At 30.6% G+C, this 5847-nt stretch overlaps 1 protein-coding gene across 1 annotated transcript; it reads left to right on the plus strand.

The window, feature by feature from the left end:
* The first annotated feature begins 562 nt into the window (after nt 1–562).
* LOC105435500 (extensin) lies at nt 563–4651 on the plus strand. Its single transcript, XM_011656904.2, has 3 exons — nt 563–893; nt 969–1385; nt 4244–4651. Exons 1-3 carry the CDS (start codon nt 563–565, stop codon nt 4438–4440), a joined length of 945 nt encoding a protein of 314 aa, XP_011655206.2. The 3' UTR covers nt 4441–4651.
* The last annotated feature ends 1196 nt before the right edge of the window (nt 4652–5847 follow it).

Raw genomic sequence — 5847 nt, forward strand, 5'->3', positions numbered from 1 at the left:
TCGATCCATGGTGTGATATTCATTTTCATACAAAAGAAGATTCTTGAATATATTTAGTAAGGGAACAAAGAAAATGATGCAACTATTAGACTATAAGTTAAAGAGTACAAAAAGTTACTAAATAATTTTTGTGTTGCCAAAGACTATAACCGCTATGCAAAACTAGTGTTAGAATTATAGCCACAAAGAATATTAAATTTTAATCATAAAAAAGTATAAATATAAAATGGTCAAGATGTTTACCAGCTGTAACGGCAATAATCTTGGATCCATCTCCCAAAATTATCATTCTATTCAACATCTGCAAAAGGAAAAAAATGAAAAAGAAATCCATTAGAAGAATTGTTCATCTTAACAAACAAACAAATCTCCTAATTTCACTGCATAAACAATATAAATCTCAGCAGAAATCAACAACCCATTTCAAATCCAATTAAAACAAATTCCAAAAAAAAGGAAAAAAAGGAAAAGAAAAAGAAAAAGATATCGCCGTTCGAATCCCAATCCTAATTCCATCGCTGACGGACTAACAAATCAAGCAGTAATTTCCACCGCAATGACAATGGGGATGATTTCAACTTTGGGTTTGTTCTTGACATGCATTGTAGCGATTGCGAGTGCAGGTTCGCCATCGCCAGGGTCGAATGCGGGGGATTGCTCGGAAGTGGTGTTCCAAATGCTACCGTGCGTGGATTACCTAACGATTGGGAGCACGAAGGCGAATGCCTCACTGGTTTGCTGCGAGGTGTTGAAAAATGCGTTGGAGCCGAGACCCGATTGTATGTGCGATGTGTTGAAGCAGAGCGACAAGATGGGAATTCATTTGAATAATAGCAGAGCCATTGCCCTTCCTGCCGCCTGCGGAATCTCTACTTCTCTTCCCGATTGCGACAGTGCGTTTTGCTTTTCTTTAGTTTTGATTCTGTTTTTTTCTGGGTTTTGTTTCTCTTATCTTCTCTTTTTGGCAGTTGCTCTTACACAGGGTATGGCTCCAGCGCCAATTCCGAGTACGAAAGCGCCTACGCTGGCTCCACTTGCCAAGACGCCAACGCTGGCTCCACTTACCAGGACGCCAACGCCGGCTCCACTTACCAGGACGCCAACGCCGGCTCCACTTACCAGGACGCCAACGCCGGCTCCACTTACCAGGACACCAACGCCGGCTCCAGTTATCAAGACGCCAACGCCGGCTCCATTTACCAGGACGCCGACGCCGGCTCCACTTACCAAGACGCCAACGCCGGCTCCACTTACAAACAGCCCAACGCCGGCTCCAATTACAAACAGCCCAACGCCGGCTCCAAATAATCAGGCTCCATCACCGGCTAGAAATAATCAGGCGCCATCACCGACTCCAACTACAGTTGCCTCAGTGCCGGCTCCAGGTACACTTTTACATATTACTCCATAAAAAATTAACCCGAAACAGAAATCATTTTAAAAGGAAAAAATACTGAAAATATTTACCTAAAATATGACACACATATCATGAGTGTGTTTTTAATTATTTCTAAAGTGTTTAATTTCTTTTTTAAAAAAATTAGATTGTTTTTGGTAGTTTTCCAAATCTTTTTTTTCAAAATGAGTTTGAAATCTAACCAAACACCAAACATGTATTGTTTTTTTTTTTTTTTCATATATAATTCAACCCACTAATTTGTAAATATAATATTTCAGGTAAGACAAAATTTTCATTTTCACCATTTTCACCATTTTAAAAAAAACCTTATGTTTCCTTTTTATACATTATCATTAATAATTTTGATTTCTATATATGCAATTTTTTAAATAAAATTGTACACGGTAACATTTTCATTATCAATATGTACCTTTATTCTAGTTTAATTTGCACATATATTACAAAAACAAATATTGAATTTTTATCCTTTCTTCATTTTTTTTCCGATTATTTTATTCTTTGAACCCATGGAACTACTTTTTTTTATTTCAATTTCAAGGGTATTATTTTTACAATTTTTCTAAAAAGGAAATATATTTATTGATTTTTTGAAAAAAAGTATTGTGTTTTAGATTGGATTAAAATATTTTAAACAACTAAGCTAAAAAACTAGCTAGTCAGTAGCTATTTAATTAGTAAAAAAATAATAGGTTAAATTATATATGAAAAAAAAGTGTTAAGCACAATACTTTCACTTTTCCAATATTATTATAGATTTTAAAAATATACTTAGAGTACAAATTTTATAGAATCTTTTTATAGAAAAATAGAGTGTTAGATAGATTTAGATCATAAGCACAATTTTAAAACTCAATTTATATTTAAAATTTTAACTAATTTCTATCATTGTTTTAAAAAACTGTCGTTGGTCAAATAAATATATGGATAAATATATTGAAATGTTTTACCGTTTTGGAGGTATTTTTTAAGAAAGAAAAACATCTGGTTATAATTTAGGTAATATATATATAAATTAGAAGTATTTTTAATTTTTAAAAATGCATTTTAGTTAATTTTTTCTAAATATAACAAAACCAAAATAAAAAATAAAAATTCTTTTAAATATATTTTTTTTTCTTTTCATCTTCCTTTTCTCAGCTTCTTCTACAAATTTTCTTTTTTTAAATTACTATCTTTGTTTTCAATCCATCCTCTTGTATTATTTTTTCTTTTTATTAAATATTTTTGATATTTTTGGGGACATTTTTCATTTGGAAATAGTTTATATTAAATATTTTGTCTATTTGTTTTATTTTTTTAAAAATCCCTTTTGCTTTTTATTTTAGGTATCATAATCGTGATTTTTAATATAATTCATTCACCTACCTTTCTTTTTATATGGTAGTGTGTTAAAAGAAAAACTTATTCTCATATTTTAATCCTATATTAATTTTGATATATAATCAAATTTATTGTGATTAAATATATAATAAAAAATGTTTACAAATATAGTAAAATATTTCACTAATATATTATTTAAACAATTTTTCAAAATAAAATTTATGTCCTAATATAATTTAATAGGATTAGGAATATGAAATCTTTCCTATTTGAGAATAATTATTAGATTTTGTTTGCTTTTATTTGAGAACAAAACAAATAAATCATTTCTTAATGAGACTTTTGTAAACATTGAGCTTAATTTTGATAAACTAACAAATGATTTCTTAGAGGGGACACAAATGATCGGAAGTGGTTTTAGTCCATGTTTGGAAATTAGGTTAGAAATAATTAATTTTGTAAAACTGATTTTCATTTATTTTTAATCAAAAGTGTATTTTATATATTTAAATATCATTTTTAATTATTAGATTGATTTTGAAAGTCAAAAGGAATTAAAATTGCCAATCTTTATTTTAACGGTAACAATTGTGTAACGTCCCATTCTTTAAAAGTGTGACAATAGTATAAGTGACTTTGAGATTAGGGATGTCAAAAAAATCTCAAGAAGGTGGGTTCTCACGAGACCTGTCCTGATAGGACACCAAATTTTCTCGTTTGACTGGTAATTGGGGATAAATAGAGGACAAATTTAAGGATGGAGACAACATCTTTATTTTGATACATACATATCAGTGATAGACTTTTCAAAACCCAAACACATTGAAGAAACCCTAGTAGTCATCTTGGGTTCAAAGAACGTAACTTTTGTTCTACTCACTATTGTCGCTTTCGTCGGTTTCATCTGTTGTATTGTCGATGAGGGTTTCATTTCAAACATGATTTTTAGAAAAGATTTGAAAAGTCCCCACCCCGTCCTTACCTTCAAATGACGAGAACAGAACAAGAAACCCTCACCCCGCTTCGCTTCCATTGCTAACCCTATTTGACACTAATTATAAAATGGATGGTGAAGATTTAAGGAGAATAAAGTTTTGGGAGAGATTCCCTTCCCTTTTAAGATGAAAACACTTCAAAATACTCACATTGTTAATAGAATTTTAACTTTTTGTAAATGATAGGACCAAAATTAAAATTTATCCTATCAATTATATAATATTACAAAACAATGTTTATACATTTTATTTAACATAAAAGATGCTCATAAATAATTATTAATTAATTTAATTATCAACTAATATGTAGGCTGTAACTCTAACTAATTTGTAGTTGTTTAAATTATAATTCAATTATTTGAATCCATATGGTGCATTCAACCAATCATTTCTTTTTCAAATTTATGTTTTAAGATTTTGTATCAAACATTGGTAAATCAATTATGGGTTTTACATTAAAAGTGAGTGTTTTTATTGTGAATTAAACTAAAACCAAATTTTGTTGCAGTTAATCCTCCAATAGCAACACCGCCAGCACCACCGGCCCCCGAAGTAACACCTAGTAGCGACCTAGCACCGTCAAACGGACCATCTGGTGAGGACTCGCCGATGCCGACACCGTCGGCCGGTTCCCCATATTTTCCCAGTTCCAGTAACTTAATTGTGCTGCTTCTCACCCTTCTCGCATCATTCAGAGCTTTGTAATGCTCTTTTTTGGAAGTCATCTTTTCCAATTTTGATCTATTTTCATCCTTTTTCTTTCCAATTCATCTTTTAAAATTAGGAAAATTTAAAAACGCAAAAAAGAAAAAAACAAGAGAAAAAAGAGAGAAGAGATTAATGTATTTCTTTCCTTTTTAAATAAAGTAGTTTTACTATGTTGCTGGAGATATATGGAATCAATATATAGAGAGTTTTATTTATTTATTTACTCTTTTTTAAGTGTAAAAAATATCATTAAATTATTATAAATATTATAATTTAGGTGTAACGTAGATATCTATGATTAGTGTCTTTAAAATCTACTTCCCACTTTCAACCTATAAATAGTGTCAATGGAAATTTTCCTAAATTCCATAAGTTCATACTTTCGTTATTTTAATTATAATTTTGGAGTCTTTTTGAAAATATAATAAAGGTTATAAAACAATTTCGAAAATGAAAAAAGTCCTGCAATAAAAAATACAAAAAAAATAATATATTTGGTTATTAAATTTGATCGTTTAGATGACGATTGTTTATGTTGTGATTATTACAATCCGATCAACATGGAAAGCACACTACTTTTCTGAGTTAATTAAAAGGAAATTGTAGTTTTGAAAAGAAAAATTGAGCAAAACATCTAGTTAAAAAAAGAATAGGTAAAGAGGGCAATGGTTAAGCATTGACTAGAAAGTCTTAACAAGTCAAATAAAAAAATGAAGTCATTTTCAAATACTAAAAAGAAAACATATAATTATTATTATAATTTACAAAGTGAAAACCACATGTTTATATGTTTATGACATAAACTCCAACATATATCTATATATATCATAGTTGTAGTTGATTATGTATGTATCTAAATGGGTAAAAGTTGTAGCCACTGGGACAAATGATACCCAAACAACTTTAAAATTTTTGCATAAAAATGTTTTTACACATTTTGGCACACACTGGGGGGCCATCATTAATGATGAGGGGTCTCATTCTTGTAATAAGCTATAAGTCATTACGGACAAATATAGTGTTAATTATAAGATTGCTACAACTTATCATCATCAAACTAAATGTTTTTGTTGAGTTGTCTAACAGGGAAGTCGAGCAAATTTTAGAAAAGGTAGTCAAGACCAACAGGAAGGATTGGGCCTTAAAACTCAATGTATGCACTGTAGGCTTACTGTACAACTTTCATACCTCTAATTAGTATGTGACCATATAAGTTGGTGTTTGGAAAGGTCTATCACTTGCTAGTAGAGCTCAACCATAAAGCCTATTGGGCCATAAAGAAGCTAACCATGGACTTCCAAAAAAAGGTGTGAGCATAGACTTCTGGAACTCAACAAGATGGCGGAGTTCCAAACTCCAAACCTACAAGAATGCCAAACTCTACTGAGGTGCATCGTTAAATGG

This window comes from Cucumis sativus, chromosome 5 (assembly GCF_000004075.3).
Source record: "Cucumis sativus cultivar 9930 chromosome 5, Cucumber_9930_V3, whole genome shotgun sequence".
NCBI classification, from domain to species: Eukaryota; Viridiplantae; Streptophyta; class Magnoliopsida; order Cucurbitales; family Cucurbitaceae; genus Cucumis; species Cucumis sativus.

What these genes read in the sequence shown, in the direction of transcription:
- LOC105435500 (XM_011656904.2), top strand. Translation starts at nt 563, where the DNA reads ATGGGGATGATTTCAACTTTGGGTTTGTTCTTGACATGCATTGTAGCG. An exon ending in TTCTCTTCCCGATTGCGACA is followed by an intron (nt 894 to 968) that starts GTGCGTTTTGCT and finishes TCTTTTTGGCAG; the next exon opens with TTGCTCTTACACAGGGTATG. An exon ending in TGCCTCAGTGCCGGCTCCAG is followed by an intron (nt 1,386 to 4,243) that starts GTACACTTTTAC and finishes ATTTTGTTGCAG; the next exon opens with TTAATCCTCCAATAGCAACA.